Genomic DNA, 18,378 nt, shown 5'->3' on the forward strand with positions numbered 1-18,378 from the left:
GAAATCCCTTCCCCAGGGTTGGGGCCCCTGTCCAACATCCTCCCCTGAACGCATATGTGAAACGTGTCAGGGGAGGACATCGGAGGCCAGAGGAAGCAGCAATAGGGTCAGGTCTGGGCCGCTGGGGCCCACCGGGTATTTTCCCGGCAGCCCAGCCTGACCCTGCCCTTCTCCGATGCAACTCCAGAGATAACATGCAGATCCAGCCAGGTTCTTCTGATGATGTTACTTGATTTCAGCAGTGTGATGGGAAGTAGTTGCAGGTTCTTGATTTAATACTAAAATACTAAATAAATGTTTTAAAACATTTGTACAGCTGAAGGCTGTACAGGGGATAAAGGGAAGAGTGTGGCATTCTACTATCACTGCAAACACTACCTGGCTGGAACCACTGGTAATTTATACACTGTTAATAGATGTGTCCTGGACCTTTGTACCCATATGCTAACTTGCATTTCTAATGAATGACCTCCAAAGTGCCACAGGGCAACACTGATGTTGATCTCTCTTGAGCTGCCTTTGTCCACCAGTGGTTGGGGATTGGTTTGACTTCAGATTCATTGTATGTTTTGGTTAACCCAGTTACGGTAAGTCCAATAGTTGTAATTTACTGTAAGAAATGCACAATTCCTCTTTCCAAAAATGCACTTTATTCAGAAACGTAAACCTTTCTCTGCTTGTTATTAGTATGATATGCCTCCTCTGGAATTGAACTACATCTCCTTGGTACCAAGTACTGGGTATTGAAGTAGCTATAGAACTAAACTGTCGCTTAATATTTAATCAAATTTAAGGTTGTACTATTTTTTAAAAAGCAACAGGATTAAACTATTAAGAGCTGCTTATATACACTCTGGCAGTGCCTGGATGCCGGTGACAAATCAGGGAATGGTGGGGTTGGATTGGTCAGGTGGGAAACCTGGAAAAAAACGCCCTCCCTCCCCTGATTGCAGCAAAGTATAATGTAGGAAAGGGACTAGCGGTAGTAGAGCAGGTGAGTGGGTGGTTGAGCACCTGAGGGCGTATGGGGACCCCTGGTGTTTCTGAGATCCTTGATTAGGTGGGGTTCAGCTCACAAGAAGGAAGTAGTGTTTATGGTCTGAGCCAGAATCAGCACCCTTTATCACCCCCAGGATCACACGCATGCGCATTAGTTGACTTACACCCGGAGCACAGATGATACGCGCTGGGTCTGCAGTGGTCCAGGTGTAAGCAACTTCATGTGAGGCTGGACAGCATCCCACCCCTCAATTTGTGCCACCCTAGGCCCGGCCCTTTGTGATTTTGCCACTAATCCAGGCCTGGTAGCTGGAGTAGAGCTGATTCAGTTATAAAAGGGAACTTTTCCTTGGTTGCTGTTGGTTACTAGACCTCGGTTCAGATTAAATGTGAGACCCTATGACATTGTCTTGGGTTCTAGATCTTTGGTTTCCAATGATCAACAAGTGTATTTGGATGGAGGTCTGTCTCACATGGAGAGGGATGTTTTGGCTAGTGCTACGGATGACAGCAGCTGCCAAATGGCTTTGAACTAGGGGTAGGCAGAAGAGGTACCTACTTAGGGCACAACGGTGGTGGTGGGGGGGTACCAAGCAAGTACCTCTCCTTTCACTTACCCCTAGTTCCGGGCCACTGCATCTCCCCCCTCCAGTGACCCAGTAACCCGCGTGTGTGTGTGTTCATAAGTGCGTGTCCAGTGTGCACGGAGGAGGGGGGTTCTAAGTATCTAGGACAGAAAACAAATATCCGCCCTATATATTAAAATATTGATCAATACACTATTTAAACAGAGAAAGCTTCATGGCTACAGTGAATTATTAAAAGGAAAGCTCTGGCTTCCAAATCAAAATTTGTTTAAGAGGGCCACACAACACAGAAACCCCTAATATACCTATTCCTGTAGTTTGCTCCTTCAAAAAATATGAATTAATACAATTTTTATATGCTGAAATCCAAAAAGTTCTTCTCTTTCTGCATCATTTGAAATCCTGCAGGGGGAGGATGGATTAAAACACTGATGTTACAAATTGTAACAACTTCTCTGCATCTTACAGACAGCATGCAGGAACTACATAACCCACAATGCATTGCACTGTGATGTTCCTTTCCTTATTGACATCACGTGTGCAGGGAATTGTGGGATTGGGAGGATGCAGGCCGAGAACAGTCCACTACTGTTACGGTTTTTTGTTTTGTTTGTTTGTTTTGGTCTTTTTTTTTTTTAAACACAAAGTAGTCAGCCACATAAGCAGGGGAACAAGGGGTGGGGCTTAGGTAACTGTTCCAAACCATATTATTACATTAAAATCATGCAAAGGCTGCATACTTTTTAATTAATGTATATTGCAAAGTTGCTTAAAAAAAAAAAAAGTTTACTTTTCTAAAAGCTTAAGTTGTGGTTGGGTGGAGTTCCCCTTTAATCAGGAGGGTAGTGGGGAAATATGCAGGATGCACTTGCTTGTGTTGTACCATTTTTTTTTGTGGAATACCATATTATAAGGTTAATAGTACGCTCACCGAGACTGTCTGACATCCAACCACAGTATTTAATGGAGAAAGCAACTTTCCTTCAACTTATTACCCCAACCTCTAAAACACAGCACCCGTCCACCCAGTCGAGGCCTTTTCTGTATATAGAGTAGGAAGTAAGGCTTTTAATCCTGAGCTCTAATAGGTGTTCTACCTGCAGCACTCTCCTGATACTGTCAGCTGCCTATACACCTGCAATAAATCCTGTCTGCTCAGGGTGTATGACATTATACAAGTGCATTTGCCAGAACCTTGTTATCATGATTAGGATTGGGAATTATATTTTTTGTAATACACTGAGTTATATCAGGCAGGACTTGGACCTTTGGAAGGTTTATTTGGAGATAAAGCTAACTATTTTATCTTCTGTTATGGTGGCTTTTAAAATCTGGTGCTGTTGATGTGCCAGTGATGATAACTAGCATACATGTAGGTAACTTAAATCCTGCAGTAAAGTCTTCATATCCTTACAGAACTGAAAAGGGTTTCTAAGATTAGAACAGAATTATGTAAAATAATAGGGTTATGTTAAAACCTCTCATTTGTCCCTTTAATAGTCAAAACACCTGTTTTTTTTTATTTAGTGGCCTAGGTAACAAAGTGCCAGGTATCTTCACTGCTGGGCTTCCAGTCTGATCATTAAACCATATCATCCTGTGGGAAAAGAATGGTTAGGAATAGTAACATTATTACATTACATAGTAATTATTAGGAAACATACCAGTATATGGCATCAGTAACATAATGTACTATATTAAGGATTTTTTTTTTTTTTTTTTTTTAAATGCTGTTTTTATCCAAAGTCAGATCCATCAGGTGTCCTCCGGGGTCTAACATAAGGTGTCAGTAAAGCTACAGACTTTACCATTGATTATAGCCCTGAATTAGGGCCACACTTATCCACACTTAACTACATTGGGCCCTATACTCACTAGTGCTAGGTACAAACGGCAGGGTTTAGCAAAGTGTTTGCAGCAATACTAGGCAAAATATAGAGCACAGTGTAGCACTGCTTATCTGCCCTTTTGTATTCTGGCCATAGCTGCCAATGAGCATAGGGAGTGTTGGGTTTCCCCAAGCAACAAATGGGATACATTGGGGAAACCCTGGGAATCATTTATCAACACTGGACAAATTTGCCCATGGGCCCTAACCCATGGTAACCAGTCAAATTGTTGCACTCATTGTTTTACCTGCAGCTGTCTGAAAAAAGCCGATCATTGATTGGTTGCTATGGGTTACTGCCCATAGGCAAATTTGCCCAGTGTTGGTAAATGAGCACCCCCTCTTTATTTTCAAACTCGCAAATGTGGCTACCTAAGTAGCCCTTCCTCAGAAAGAAATCCTGGCCCTTGTCTTCCAAGCATAGTGGCAAATACAGCCAGAAATGGTTAAAATAAATAGGTGCAGCATATCTGTGTATCCTGGCCCCTTAAAATCCCATATAAATGAAACTGGCCAGTAAATAGTCCCTTTTATTATCAAACTAAAAACACTGTTATCAGAAAAAAGTCCAATGTATTGCTTAATGAACTACATTTTTTTAGTACACAGTGGGCCACTGGGAGCCTTCTCCAATTCACATGGTTAACACTTATTATTAACGAGAGGGGGGCTTGAATCATGAGGCTCAGCACATATATGTGCACTCACATGTAACCCAAAGTGCCATCCTAGCCACACTGAAAGAATTATACACATGTTGCTCACGATTGCTAAACTGTAAAAATGTTTTCAGCTAATAAAATCCCTTTTTAGTATAATTTTAGCATATTGCTTAAAAGCTTAACTGTAACTGAATTAATGAATGCATGAATAAAAATGGCATCCTTCAGCTTCATTAGGTCTGAAGGGTCTTCTCAGGGCACGTCAAATACTGCTGTAAATGCAGGGGAATCTGCTAGTGAAGCAGATGAAACAGCAGTAAGGCCTATCTGAAGGTGTTGTGCTCGGTGTAGTCCCAGTGGGTGCCGGGACAGAGATGTGAGAGTGTTCGAGCACATTCCCAGTTAAGCCCGATATGTAGCCACTCACACACAGTCCGATAAATGGCAGCCTATGGCAACTGCCTTTTGTAGATAAAGCATGGAAAGGACAGTTTTTAGTTGATGGACCGCCGATCATCATCATCATCCTCCTCCTCCTCCTCCTCCTCTCCTAGAATGGGCGCCCTGTCCTTCTCCTCTCTGGCCTCTTGCTCCACTGCAGGTCTACGCTTTGTCATTCTGTTCAGAGTGCCCCCCTGTGGACAAACAGTGGATAAATATGCCAGGTTATCAGCATAAAGTTCAGACTGATATAAAGAAGTGAAAGTCAATAGGACAACATGTATACCAAGCTGCCCTGACGTTACCTGCTTCCTGTCCACCAGGTTCAGTGCCACGGAACACACAATGCATGCAATGGTATTGGCCAGCATGAAGATCATCATTTGCTGCCAGTGCCACAGTGGAATCTTGGATTGACTGTAACAAAAAATATGCTTCAATTCACATTTAATTGGAATAGTGTAATAATGTTTAATGCTCAATGCTGGTCATTTTCTGCTTAATTGTTTGTAGATTAACTGCTATCCTTTTCTGGCAGTCTTCTATTAACTGCTATCCTTTTCGGGCAGTCTTCTATTAACTGCTATCCTTTTCTGACGGTGTAAACTTAATATGTGCCGTGATTGCCAGGATCAGTGTCCCCCTTTTATTCATACTTCATAATAGCATTCAAACAGTTATTGTTGCTAAGGTGAGTTAGCCTTGCAACTACAATGTTGTTTACTTTAGTAACTCCTGCAGCACAACTCCCTATATTTTTTCCACTCAAACTAAATAAACTCAGTTAGAGGCTAGATTTATTAAACGGAGGGCACATCGATGAATGTCTCTGTTTTTTGGTGTGGCAAAAAAAAAAAAAGCTACAAATGAAATCAAAACCTCTATGTTAAAATCAGTGTGTATAAGATTGCCTCAAGGCCACATAGGCAAAACAAGTTACTATTAGACTGTGGCTGTAGTGATCTCCTGAAACCAGCAGAGGTAGCACCTGCTCCAAATAAAAGATGTTTTTCCCTCTGAATAATGAGCTAAAACGGGTTCTGGTGACCAACATGAAGTAGCAAAGGCAACACACTGAATATTATTATACAGACATGAATATTATTATTAGACAGATATATACACAAACAGCGGCACCATTTTGCCTACTCTTACAAGTGTCCAACAGGTCACTGCTGGATTGCCCAAGTTGATCCCCTGGAACAGTGTTGACCAACTGGCGGCCCCCCCTCTGTGTGGCCCCCCACCTGTCTGGCTGCTTGATGGTTTACTCTTGTATAAACTTTAAATGGTATCAGTACTGAGATTAACTGCCCCCTTGCATGGTTCTCACCTCAGATTCAGGCTGTAATCCCTCTGTACTGTTTAAACATGTAATCCCCTGTACTGTTCACACCTTTTAATCTATGCATTGTTTACCCCCTGCAGTGTTTACACCTCAGGCTCAGTCTGTAATCACCCATATTGTTCGTCTGTTCACACCTCAGACATTGTATGTACTGCCTGAACTATGCTGCCTGTGTGTAGGCAGCATAGGGTAGGCAGAGTATGGCACATAGGCAGCATAGGGCAGGGAGGGTATGGCACAAACAGGCAGCATAGGACAGGGAGGGTATTGAACACACGGGCAGGGTAGGGCAGAGTATGGCACACACAGGAAGGGTAGGGCAGGCAGAGTATGGCACACACAGGCAGGGTAGGGCAGAGTATGGCACACACAGGCAGCATATGGCAGGTAGAGTATGGCACACAGGCAGGGAAGGGCAGAGTATGGCACACACAGGCAGCATATGGCAGGGAGGGTATGGCACAAACAGGCAGCATAGGACAGGGAGGGTATTGACCACACAGGCAGGGTAGGGCAGAGTATGGCACACACAGGCAGGGTAGGGCAGGCCGAGTATGGCACACACAGGCAGGGTAGGGCAGAGAATGGCACACACAGGCAGCATATGGCAGGTAGAGTATGGCACACAGGCAGGGAAGGGCAGAGTATGGCACACACAGGCAGCATATGGCAGTCAGAGTATGGCACACACAGGCAGGGTAGGACAGGCAGAGTGATGTGTGCCATACTCTTTCTACCCTATGCTGCCTGTGGGAGGTGAACCTGGCAGGGGTTTGTTCTGGGAGTTTGTTAGCAGTTGGAAATAGCCATTAAATGGTCCCTAAGGTGTGTAATTATGTACTGGGGGTTGCTGTGCTATCCACAGGGGAGGAGAAGTCATATGGATTTTAGGGTGTATGACATAATATAATTCTTTCACATATGAATGATGGTTGATATCCCTGCAGTGAGGACCAAGCTTTTGGGTTTTTGCTGCACTACCACCATTGTGATAAAATGGGTGTGGTTTAAAGGGGGAGTGGCTTCCATTAGCGGCCCTCCACCATGTATGCGTGAGAAATTCTGGCCCTCGGCACCGCAGAAGTTGGACAGCACTGCCCTGGAAGATTAGTAAAGCACTAGTGCAGGATATCAAGTAGGGCCCTTGGGGGACACCTTACAATATGGCACCCCTCAGGTTGTTGGCCTTTCCTGTCCTTTACTACCCAGCTCCAATAGACCTACCTGGATTTAGTACCAAGAATCCTGCCTACAATCAGGTTGGAGAGTCCAATTCCAATCATCTGCACAGAGGTGGCAAGACCCATCGCCGTGCCCAATGTAGCCTGGGGAACCACCAGTGGTATAGATGGCCACATGCTTGCCTGTAAACACAGTTAACCACTTAATATGTAGTGAAACAAATATATTTAAAAACAATATTGGGAGACCTAATGATTAAATATGTCCCTACTTTAGATATACAGTAGAATTAAAGGGCCATTGTACATAACCAATTATGGGCTTTGAAACCAGGAGATGGTATGTATGTGCATAGACATGAAAGAAAATAAAATATATAGTGCAGTATATCTTTAAAAATATTCACACCTTGTAGTGCAAATAATGTGACTGAAACTTGATTAAGTGATAAGTGTTCTCCAGTGGTTCAATATGGTGAGCTTATGCACTCACCAGATTCAAACATACAGCACGCTGAAATAAAACTTCATTATTTGCACTATAAGGTGTGCATATTTTTAAAGATATACTGCACTATATTTTTTATTTTCTTTCAGGTCTATGCACTCCCAATTTATGTTGTTTGGAGAGTTTTGAGACCCAATCAAAGGGGGTTCACTAAGAGGAGGCTGCAAACAACCACACAAGAGACATTTACCATTCGCATTTTACGAAGACCACGAGGAACGCGGAGTATTTTTTGGTTTATAGATGGTATGTATGGATTGCTTCATTCAAAATAACCTAGCACGGTTTTAATTTGGCAAGCGAAGGACATGGTTAAAATCACGAAGTACTAAAAAATAATGTACCCCCTACTTTAAGATATGAGAATATTCTTATTCACTAGAGCTCCAAGACATATAAAGGCAGCTGGTGGCTTATGCCTTTTATAGGGTCATGGAGATTGCAGTATTTGGTGGTACCTGCACTCATCCCAGAGTCATAACACCTTTGCCAACAACCCAACTGGCTACCCATCATCTGCTTAAAGACACAGTGATCATCAACAAAGAAGTGATGACGTCTGAGGGTGATCAAAAGGCAGCCAGGGAAGGTTAGAGCTGAAATTCTCCAATCTAGTTGCATTTAACAACCTGGCCATGACTGGCTTCTGGGTACCTGACTCAATGCAGGTCATGGACCTCTTATATCCATTTTTTTCTCTACTGTAACTTACTGCAGCAAATGAATACGTGACTCCGAGCCAAAGTGTGGAAACCAATGGAGGGACATATGTAAAAGCCAAAAGGGCAAAAACAGGGAGAGTCATCACAGCACAAAGCACAGCCAGAATCCCTCTCATTCCAACATAGTCCTGTAGAAAAAAAAGAAATTATAACATATGGAGCACAAATAAAAAGCATGAATGCACTGTATTCCATAGGAATAGAAAATAGCGTGTCTTGCCAGGTCTTTAGACATTTTGGTTTTAAACCCCCTTTTGTGGTTGAACCTTTGCTTGGGCCCCTTCTAGCTTATGAGAGGGTTACAGAAACATGTAGATACATGCAGCTATTCTAGTAACAGTAACTCTGCTATAGTTTCAGGGACATACAAGACTGTATATAAACATTCTCCCTTAAATTTTATCCTAATTGGCTGAGCCCACCATTGCACTGTTTTGGTCCTCCCTAGAGAGGCCAGCCCCACCAGCAAGATGGCAATAGCTCATGGAAATGCTTAGATTAGTAAACTTGGGGCTCCACAAGGGGCAGACAGCCTAAAGTACCTGATCCATATGTAAATAACAAAAAAGGTGTCAAACTGCCTTGGATCACTTCAATTTAATGGGAATAAAATTAGCACCTGTGGCTACTAAAGCAAATAAAGTGCTGTCTTGTATAAAAAAGGGCATTGACTCAAGGGATGAGAACATAATTTTGCCCCTTTATAGGTCCCTGGTAAGGCCTCACCTTGAGTATGCAGTGCAGTTTTGGGCTCCAGTCCTTAAGAAGGATATTAATGAGCTGGAGAGAGTGCAAAGACGTGCAACTAAACTGGTAAAGGGGATGGAAGATTTAAGCTATGAGGTTAGACTGTCGAGGTTGGGGTTGTTTTCTCTGGAAAAGAGGCGCTTGCGAGGGGACATGATTACTCTGTACAAGTACATTAGAGGGGATTAAAGGCAGTTGGGGGATGTTCTTTTTTCCCATAAAAACAATCAACGCACCAGAGGTCACCCCTTTAGATTAGAGGAATGGAGTTTCCATTTGAAGCAGCGTAGGTGGTTTTTCACGGTGAGGGCAGTGAGGTTATGGAATGCCCTTCCTAGTGATGTGGTAATGGCAGATTCTGTTAATGCCTTTAAGAGGGGCCTGGATGAGTTCTTGATCAATCAGAATATCCAAGGCTATTGTGATACTAATATCTACAGTTAGTACTAGTGGTTGTATTTATAGTTTATGTATGTGAGTGTATAGATTGGTAGGTGTGGGTTAGGTGTGCTGGGTTTACTTGGATGGGTTGAACTTGATGGACACTGGTCTTTTTTCAACCCTATGTAACTATGTAACCTGCCTCACCAGAGCCCTATTATTTATCTGTAATGCTAAAGTAACTGATTGTTAAACAGGGAATAATAAGAAACTTACAATCAATATTCCAACAATGGCAGAGAGCACCAGGGAGCTGTCATAAACTGCTCCAGCAATGTAGGAGGCTGTCTGCTGGTCATACCCTTCATATTTGTCCTGGATAAACTTGCTAAAAAGATAAGATGAGCAGTCGGTTACTGGTATGCACTAAGGGCAAATCCAAATGTTTGCAAGGTTCATTTCATGTAATTAGGGTTAAAGTCTTAGAGTACTTAAACTGGTGTCATGTGGTGTTTAATGTCTTGGCTTCCACACTGAAAACCTACCTGGCGTCTGCCACAAAGGGGAAGACTCCATTGTAGAAAAACATGATGGTGAGAACTAGCAGCCAGTATCGCAGAGGTAGGCGTCGGATGTCCTGCACTCTCTAGAGGATTAAAAATACAGTTAATTTTACTTATTCTTGTATAAGAAAAAGAAAGTTAGGAACAAGGTGGAGCTCTTCAGGCTACTTGGGTTTAACCCCTGCCCCCATGTGATCTAAATGTAGGCACCCCTCATACATCATACAAGGATACAGTGCATCTGCCAACTGTTTTGCATGACATTACTGACCAATATGGGGTAATATAAAGCACATGACATTTCAAAATAAGAGTTGCATGTGCAGCTGCAGGTACAAACATTATAATTAAAAGTGGGGTATTAATAATAATATCGATACCACCCCTCAGTGCATGATGCTTTTATTTTTTATGTGCCCACTGTACTCCCAACATATAGTAAGCTTTAAGGTGCAGTGGCACTTAAAACAGGTTTTCTTACCACTTTCTTGGATCCTTCCTGAATGGCTCCTTCCAGGCCAAGCTGCTTCATGCCAACTTTATCCAGCGCACTGACTGTGATGGCAGAGAAAAAGCCCAGGACACACAGGATGGTTCCTAAATGACAAGATATCCAGCTACATATTATGCTTCTTGACAATTAGAAAAAAAGTCTATATGGCAACTGTCACAATTAGCATTGACTAAATCTCATTGTTTTGAGAGTGGACCCTTGATGTGAGGTTCTTGGGTGGGCCCTAGCAGGCCCAGTTTGGCACTGAAATTATATTTTATATACTTCTTTAAGGCGAACAAGTTGCTAGTGGTTAAAACTTGGGAAGAAACAGAGTGGCTAACCTATGGGAAAAACAGCCTCCAAGAGGCCTAATAAATAGTGACTGGCTATGGCATCTTACAGCCAGTAAGTGCCATGAGTGATTCAGCTGCGGCTCGGCAGTGCGGCTCTGAGAGCATGAGTTGGTTGAAGTGCAGGCCTACCTTTAGTGAGTCACTAGTGTACATCAGACTTTGACTGCACGGTCTTCTCTGATGCATGCAAGAGACTGGTTAGCGCTATTTCTGCACAACGAGGGAGCAGGGGGATGGGCTTAAGAAAGCGATCACTGAGTGCGCGTGGCCCTATGATCCCTGCTCTAATTGTTCCATGGTAAATTTTTTGGCCATTGCGCCCACGTTGGGTAGGGGGATGGGCTTAAGAAAGCGATCACTGAGTGCGTGTGGCCCTATGATCCCTGCTCTAATTTTTCATGGTAAAATTTTTTGGCCATTGCGCCCACGTTGGTTTTTTGGAGACACAATAGTTTTTGTGTTTGGAAATAAGAGCCGCAGCTGGGGTCAGGGTGTACCTATATATATTTTTTATGGTTTCAATTAATAAAAGCCTGTGACCTCCACAGAATTTGCCAATGGGTTTTATACTCTATAAACTTTAAAGGCATCCCACACCAAACCCACCAATCAACAACATAGTAATTCACAGAGATTCTATGCATCAGACACAAACAAGATTCTGTTGTGCGAGCCGAGCGGCACCCAGGAACATAATAAAGTGTGCTACTCCATATTCATAGGCTTTTGATACCAATTGCTGGGTTCTGTGGCTTTCTATGAAGAGCAGAATGAGGCCATTCACATGCTGATGAGATGTTTAAAGATACAAAGCCAAGCTACCATTATAACATTTGTTATGATAATTTGGACAATGGGGATTTCTATTTATTTTTACTTTAAAAGATTTAAAAGAATGGTAACTCTTGCACATTTGCAAATGTAATGCTAAAAGATCCTCTTTGCAAGAGGATCCATGAAATATTAAAAAAATAATAATTTCATATCCATAGTCATCGCTATAATAATATCAATCTTTCTTTTTATGCTCACCTCCCCAAAGAGTCCACTGGATGCCAAACTGATCCTCAAACCTCTTTGTGAGAAAAAAGTTGAGGACACTGCCAAGTCGAGAGAAGGACAGGGTGAGGCCAAATGCCAGTGCCAGTTCTTTCCCTTTGAACCAAAAGGCTGTGATTCGGTTCTGTACAACTGCCATGAAATGAGAACACAGAATCAACTCATTTACTGTCTGATCAGGGAATGTGACACAGAAATAAAGGGAAACTCAATGGCATGTTTGAGACATTGGCAGGTTCCCCGGTACCTTACTTGTCAGTGATCCATTCCCTGAACCAAACAGCAGCCGTCCGGTGAGCATAAGTGGCAGCAGGTAGGGTGTGCCTTTAAAGTGGGATCCCAATGCAAATATAGTTGAGCCCAGGACAGTTAGAAAGGAGAACAGAAACAGGCCGACTGGAAGGATAAAAGGAAGAAAAAAAATATTAGATACATTCAACAGTAGCAGTTTTTCTAGTACCAGCAGGCTACAAATCTGTATATGTATTAAGAATAAATCAAGTAATGAAAACATTGTAATACAGTTTTGAAAAGAGCAAAGCTGATCATTTTTGATCCCTGTCTAATAAAGTCAAGATTATGACCCCCGGGTTGACCAATCTATATGCCTACAAGCTTAAAAGTCGGCTGATTCAACCAAATGAAAGCATTTGTAACTGAGCTATTGCCACCTGGCTCTGCACATTAGTTTTGTACATATTAGTTGCCAGCACGTAGTTCTGTGTCTGGTATATTTGGCCTTAAAGGGCTTGTTCACCTTCAACTTAACTTTTACTATGATGTAGAGAGTGCTATTCAGAGACAATTTGCAATTAGTCTTCATTTTTTTTTTATGGTTTGTATTTTTTTTTTAATTATCTAACTTTGTATGTAGCAGCTCTCCAGTTTGGGACTTCAGCAGCTATCTGGTTGCTAAGGTCCAAATTACAACCAGGCTTTGATTTGAATAAGAGAGTGGAATATTAATAGGAGATAGCCTGAATAGAAAGCTAAGTAATAAAAATTAACAGTAACAATAAAATTTTAGCCTCACAGAGCAATAGTTTTTTGGCTTCTGGTGAAACAGTGACCCCATTTGAAAGCTGGAAAGAGGCAGAAAAGGAAGGCAACTAATTAAAAAGTTATAAAAATGAAGACCAATTGAAAAGTTGCTTGGACATTCTATAACATATTAAAAGTTAGCTTAATGGTAAGCAACCCCTTTAAGTACCATAAATAAGTGGCTCCATATCCTTGTAATATGTCTTGTCTTTATGTCACAAATTATACCTGTCATAACGCCTAGTTAGACTGTAAGCTTGTGTGTTTAGTAGGTCTAAAGGGGGTAGTTCTGCTTATTCCAACAGTTCATCTATACAAAAGAAGTGGTGATATCCTAACTGAAGCGCTCCTTATTTCCCACTTCTGTTTGCCTGCATGCTAGCATGGTGGCCAAATCTAACAGCAACCAATAGGGAGCTTAACATTTAATAGGCGTATTGCTTATATAAACACACAGCAGAACAAGGGATATATATTATTATTATTATTCTCTTGCCTACAGGACACTGGAAATGTGCCTTTCTTTACTTACATCGGTTTCCCAGCTTGTCGATGAGAAATCCAGCCACAATCACTACCAGGGCATTACTGAGAGAGGGAAAGGTGAGAAAATGAGAGGATTATGGGAAGCTGCAACACAGTGTACAAGCAGGACCCATGTACATCAGAAATGTATTAAGTCATATTTACTTTAAATACAATATTGATTATAACCAATGACTTTTTAAACGGAAGTCACTGAGGAGTTCCATGTGACACAAACTACATCACTAAACATGGATTATAACTGATGACATCACTAAGCACCACTTATAAGGATATAATTTACAGAATATTCATGGCTCACATGTATTCTATATACTCACGTCCAAGCATAGATTGCATAGAGCAGATTGTACTGTTCAGGGCTCATTCCTAGCCCTTCCACGCACCCAGTGTGCGTGCTGTTAGGCTGGCTTGCATTGGTACAGTTTAAATCCTGCAATAGAAATAAAATACCAGTGCCTAAAATGTTGTCACTTCCCCAGTGATTTTACCTTTCCTTCTCCTTTAAAGCATTATATTGGCTAATATTTTTAAGATCTAAAAGTGAGCTTAGTTAGAAAGCTAACAATTGTACTTGCACACTCCCATACCATAAAATGCACAGAGTAACAAAATGAGCAAAGGGAAGATATGCAAGAGGCCTGCATGTGGGGTTCCGGATACTCACCCCCTGAAACTGGTCCTGCAGAACACTGGGTATATCGAAGCAGAAGTAAGAACCGAAAGTGAGCAGGCAGTTGAAGAATAGAACCACAAAACGGTAATATGCTGGAAGGTAATTACACTTCTTTTAATGCAAGCAAGCAGTGTTCCATTTTGGAAGGGATGCACTGAATTCAGGATTCCGTGCATCCCTACATTTTGGGAAGAATGTAACAAAAAGGAGAGAGTTAAACATTTTTAGCTACAGAGGGCAGATATGAATAAACGTGGACTTGTAAAGCACAATTACAAGAGATGTCAAATGTTCTTTGTAAATCAAACATAAAATACATTTGGGCACAGTGCTCCCTTTATTTTACTCATAAAATATCACTTGTTGGGAATGGGGGGGGCTACCTGGAAGGTGCACTGGGGGCACACCGGGAAAAGTTGTGGTACAAATGCCTGCTATTATGACTAGCTGCCTTACACACAACCCTCAGCAGTTACAAAGCTAAAGCAGTGCTTTGGATTAACATCAAAGTGCAGTTTTTCAAGTCAGCAAACTGTACACCTTAGTTGGGATCAAGTACAAGGTACTGTTTTATTACACAGAAAAAAAACGAATAATTTAAAAAAAAAAATCCAGAGATTTCTGGATAACAGCTTTCCGGAAAATGTATTCCGGATGTATTGACACGCACTTGGTGTGCCCACCATAGAAAGGGACACTGCAGTACCTAACCTCCTACCTCTACAGAACAACATCACCTTAAATGTCTTTAAAGCTACACTGCAGGGGCAGGGGTGGAAAAAGACCAAAGGTTACATGACAAATCTCAATCCTTACAAAAAGCTGTTCATTTACAAAAGTGCAGATTTTCTTTGATGGCTTTGCCTCTGTGCTAATGGTATTATACAAACACTTACACAGCAAAAATATAAGGGAAGAACAGCTGTATAAAAGCCTGAATCATATCCGTTTTTACACCACCTGCATGTAAATGGTTAAGCCGAGTTAACACTGCAGTTTCCAAGGCTGCATTGCATTTGAACGATCTATTCTTGATTTATAATACACTCATAAATTCATAAAGCTTTAGATAACAAGAAAACGGATTAATCACATGGGTAGCGCCTGTTTTTTTTTTTTTTATTATTTATTTTTCTATTTAAATCTCCCCTTCTGTCATTCAAACACTGCAGGGTTGCTATGCTGAGTGACCCTAGTAACCAAAAGGAAAACTGAATAGCTTGACAAGTTTAAACGCGCATATATTTTGCAGTTAACACTTTAGCCACAGATACAACTGGTATAGAGATTTAGTATACACAATAGCTAATAATGAAAGGCAAAGTGCCAGTTACAAATATGCATCCTAGGTTTAAAGCCCATGAGAAATGCAGTGTGGATTTACTTGGATTAAGGGTCTGAAAATACTGGGGGTTTATTGGGCAACAAAAAGGCCAATTAAATGATTTGTACAAAGGCATAGGGCTGCTATGCCACTTCTAGACTGCATCTGAATAATGTTTATGATGCAACTCCACTCCTTGCCCTACTTAGCATTTTGTGTTGCTCAGTGCAGTGCCCAAGGCAAGTACATCTAGTCCTGACTCCCCTCGTCCACCTGCCAACCCCCTGCCATAAGGGGCAACATCCCTGACAGCGGCGGCATCCACTTTTCCTCACCATTTCAAGAACTGAAGGCAAGACAGGGTGGGCAGGAGCAGCAACACGTTTTTGCCCAAATTGCACCCCCAGCAGCTGTGCCCTAGGCATTGCCAACTCTGCCTACACTTAGTCCTGGTGTTGCTCAGCACAACCCTCCTTAACCTGAACAGGGCATTTCCAATGGGTGCTTGGTCCTAGTGTACACATGCTGCTACTAGCGGGGGTCTGCTGTCACTAGCGGGGGGGGGGGGGTCTGCTGTCGCTAGCGGGGGGGGTGTGCTGTCGCTAGCGGTGGGGGTCTGCTGTAACTAGCGGTGGGGGTCTGCTGTAACTAGCGGTGGGGGTCTGCTGTAACTAGCGGTGGGGGTCTGCTGTAACTAGCGGTGGGGGTCTGCTGTAACTAGCGGTGGGGGTCTGCTGTAACTAGCGGGGGGGGTCTGCTGTAACTAGCGGGGGGGGGGTCTGCTGTAACTAGCGGGGGGGGTCTGCTGTAACTAGCGGGGGGGGGTCTGCTGTAACTAGCGGGGGGGGTCTGCTGTCGCTAGCGGGGGGGGTCTGCTGTCGCTAGCGGGGGGGGTCTGCTGTCGCTAGCGGGGGGGTCTGCTGTCGCTAGCGGGGGGGGTCTGCTGTCGCTAGCGGGGGGGGTCTGCTGTCGCTAGCGGGGGGGGTCTGCTGTCGCTAGCGGGGGGGGTCTGCTGTCGCTAGCGGGGGGGGTCTGCTGTCGCTAGCGGGGGGGGTCTGCTGTCGCTAGCGGGGGGGGTCTGCTATCGCTAGTGGGGGATTGCTGTCGCTAGTGGGGGGGTCTGCTGTCGCTAGTGTGGGGAGGTCTGCTGTCGCTAGTGGGGGGAGGTCTGCTGTCGCTAGTGGGGGGAGGTCTGCTGTCGCTAGTGGGGGGGGATTGCTGTCGCTAGTGGGGATTGCTGTCGCTAGTGGGGGATTGCTGTCGCTAGTGGGGGATTGCTGTCGCTAGTGGGGGATTGCTGTCGCTAGTGGGGGATTGCTGTCGCTAGTGGGGGGGTCTGCTGTCGCTAGTGGGGGGGTCTGCTGTCGCTAGTGGGGGGAGGTCTGCTGTCGCTAGTGGGGGGGGTCTGCTGTCGCTAGTGGGGGGGGTCTGATGTCGCTAGTGGGGGGGGTCTGCTGTTGCTAGTGGGGGGGGTCTGCTGTCGCTAGTGGGGGATTGCTGTCGCTAGTGGGGTGGTCCTAGTGATGTGGTAATGGCAGATTCTGTTAATGCCTTTAAGAGGGGCCTGGATGAGATCTTGATCAATCAGAATATCCAAGGCTATTGTGATACTAATATCTACAGTTAGTACTAGTCATTGTATTTATAGTTTATGTATGTGAGTGTATAGATTGGTAGGTGTGGGTTAGGTGTGCTGGGTTTACTTGGATGGGTTGAACTTGATGGACACAGGTCTTTTTTCAACCCTATGTAACTATGTCTGCTGTTGCTAGTGTGGGGAGGTCTGCTGTTGCTAGTGGGGGGGGTCTGCTGTCGCTAGTGGGGGGGGTCTGCTGTCGCTAGTGGGGGGGTCTGCTGTCGCTAGTGGGGGGGGTCTGCTGTCGCTAGTGGGGGGGGGTCTGCTGTCGCTAGTGGGGGATTGTTGTTGCTAGTGTGGGGAGGTCTGCTGTTGCTAGTGGGGGGGGTCTCTTGTTGCTAGTGGGGGGGGTCTGCTGTTGCTAGTGGGGGGGGGTCTGCTGTCGCTAGTGGGGGGGGTCTGCTGTCGCTAGTGGGGGGGGTCTGCTGTCGCTAGTGCTGTCATAGTTGCAGATGCACTAAGGAGAGCAGCTCCTGCACATAACATATTAACATGTTACTGTGATGCAAAAATACCATATTGCACAATGTAGTCCCCTCTGGCAACCTCGCTAAAAGTGTATGAACAACTTGGGGGGAAACAGTTACTCCCCCCCCCCCCGGCACATATATACACTATGTATAGAGGAAGGGGGGGGGGGGGGCAAACACTCTTTCCCTACAAACTCTACATTCTGCCACAACAGCGAAATAAGCGGCTCACGTGGTTCCGGGGGGGGGGTCACATGACCCAAGTTACTCCATGTCACGTGATGAGCGAGGAAGCCCTGTTTGTGCTACAATAAATCTTATGATGTACTGACCTTTCTCGGCAGCCACAGCCATGATCTCCCCAGGGTGTACCTGCACATACACATCAGCATGTTAGTCACTGAGTGGCGTCACTGCTAGCTGGACTACATTTCCCATGATACCAGGAGACCCCAAAACTGAGCGTTAGATGTTACATAGCCGCTTTCTAACATGCTTACTCGGCTTGCGCATTAGTCCTATGTTAGCGCCGGTACAGCAGAAGCATAACAACTACTAGCGAGCAAGCAGCTGTGGCACTAGCACTCCATAAGGGAGCTACATACGCAGCATATACTTTATCATTTAACCCCAGCGCCCACACAGCCCATAGAGCCTTACCTTCCTCAGCTGCTGTGCAACTTACTACTCATCCCGCACTCTACTCCAATTCTCAGCCCTGCCCATTGGCACCTTTACCCCGCCCTACTA

At 44.0% G+C, this 18,378-nt stretch overlaps 1 protein-coding gene across 2 annotated transcripts; it reads right to left on the reverse strand.

Annotated features, from left to right (window-relative positions):
• Positions 1–3,986: 3,986 nt before the first annotated feature.
• On the reverse strand, positions 3,987–18,378 carry LOC100487982 (major facilitator superfamily domain-containing protein 1-like). Of its 2 annotated transcripts, XM_002931965.5 has the most exons (14): positions 18,289–18,378; positions 17,961–18,000; positions 14,190–14,290; positions 13,843–13,955; positions 13,509–13,564; positions 12,188–12,331; positions 11,909–12,067; positions 10,509–10,624; positions 10,010–10,110; positions 9,741–9,852; positions 8,327–8,464; positions 7,150–7,289; positions 4,883–4,994; positions 3,987–4,771 (listed from the first exon to the last, which is right to left on the reverse strand). In XM_002931965.5, the coding sequence occupies exons 2-14, from the start codon at positions 17,980–17,982 to the stop codon at positions 4,631–4,633; spliced, it is 1,455 nt and encodes a 484-aa protein (XP_002932011.2). In that variant the 5' UTR covers positions 17,983–18,000; positions 18,289–18,378; the 3' UTR covers positions 3,987–4,630. The 2 variants fall into 2 exon arrangements, with proteins under 2 accessions (XP_002932011.2, XP_004918049.2); XM_004917992.4 differs by lacking the exon at positions 17,961–18,000 and having other exon boundaries at positions 3,992–4,771; positions 18,289–18,364.

Source organism: Xenopus tropicalis, chromosome 9 (genome assembly GCF_000004195.4).
Source record: "Xenopus tropicalis strain Nigerian chromosome 9, UCB_Xtro_10.0, whole genome shotgun sequence".
Lineage (NCBI taxonomy): Eukaryota > Metazoa > Chordata > Amphibia > Anura > Pipidae > Xenopus > Xenopus tropicalis.

Coding starts and splice junctions, on each gene's coding strand:
- LOC100487982 (XM_002931965.5), bottom strand. CDS start 17,982: ATGGCTGTGGCTGCCGAGAAAG. Junction 13,956..14,189: donor TGCAGGACCAGTTTCAGGGG/GTGAGTATCCGG, acceptor TTTCTATTGCAG/GATTTAAACTGTACCAATGC. Junction 9,853..10,009: donor CCCTTTGTGGCAGACGCCAG/GTAGGTTTTCAG, acceptor TTATCTTTTTAG/CAAGTTTATCCAGGACAAAT.